This window comes from Geospiza fortis, unplaced genomic scaffold, assembly GCF_000277835.1.
Source record: "Geospiza fortis unplaced genomic scaffold, GeoFor_1.0 C13294510, whole genome shotgun sequence".
Lineage (NCBI taxonomy): Eukaryota > Metazoa > Chordata > Aves > Passeriformes > Thraupidae > Geospiza > Geospiza fortis.
In genome coordinates, this window is record NW_005064996.1 from 1 (window position 1) to 794 (window position 794).

General features: G+C 51.5%; 1 protein-coding gene across 1 annotated transcript; it reads left to right on the forward strand.

The window, feature by feature from the left end:
- Positions 1-3: 3 nt before the first annotated feature.
- LOC106632203 (E3 ubiquitin-protein ligase Topors-like) lies at positions 4-786 on the forward strand (the record flags this gene model as incomplete). The annotated part of the gene is made up of 1 exon (XM_014311713.1): positions 4-786. A coding segment is annotated over one exon (783 nt), but the record flags the coding sequence as incomplete, so codon positions are not given.
- Positions 787-794: the final 8 nt, after the last annotated feature.

Genomic DNA, 794 nt, shown 5'->3' on the forward strand with positions numbered 1-794 from the left:
GGCCGATACCGAGAGATTTCGGCCGAGTTCTTCCGCCGCAACCCTGCTTGCCTTCACCGCCTGGTTCCTTGGCTGAAGCGAGAGCTTACGGTCCTGTTTGGTGCCCACGGGTCTCTGATCAATATTGTGCAGCACATCATCATGAGTAACGTAACCAGGTACGATCTGGAAAGCCAGGCCTTTGCTGACGATCTGAAGCCATTTCTGCTGAATCGGACGGAACACTTCCTGCACGAATTCATCAGTTTTGCTCGTTGTCCTTTTAATTTAGAAGCATACGATCAACACGCCAATTATGACTGTCCTGCACCATCATATGAGGAAGGAAGCCACTCAGACTCATCAATTATTACAATATCTCCAGATGTGGCGTACTCGCAAGGGCCAGCTAATAGTTTGTCTGTTCCTGGTCTTGGTCAGGCCCCGTGGGATGACGAAACTCCGGGCCCTTCGTATTCCATTTCAGAAGAGGTTCGTGCAACCATAGCTTCTCCTCTGGAGTCATCAGAAAGTTCTGACGAGGACTCTGCTTCAGGGAGCCGAAGAAGCAAGCTGCAGACTGAGTTACAGGCTCATGCTGACTCAAACGACAGTGGCTCTTCCTCAGACAATTGTGTCATTGTTGGGTACGTTAAGCCGCTAGCTGAGCGGACCCCAGAAGTGGTCGAGCTGTCCTCTGACTCTGAGGAGTCCATCAAGGAAGAGAAAAGGGAAGAGGTCAAGAAACAGCGACCAGTCCAGTGTCACAGCTGGAGTGACAGTGACCCAAGCAGGAGCCTCTCACCACATTCCCC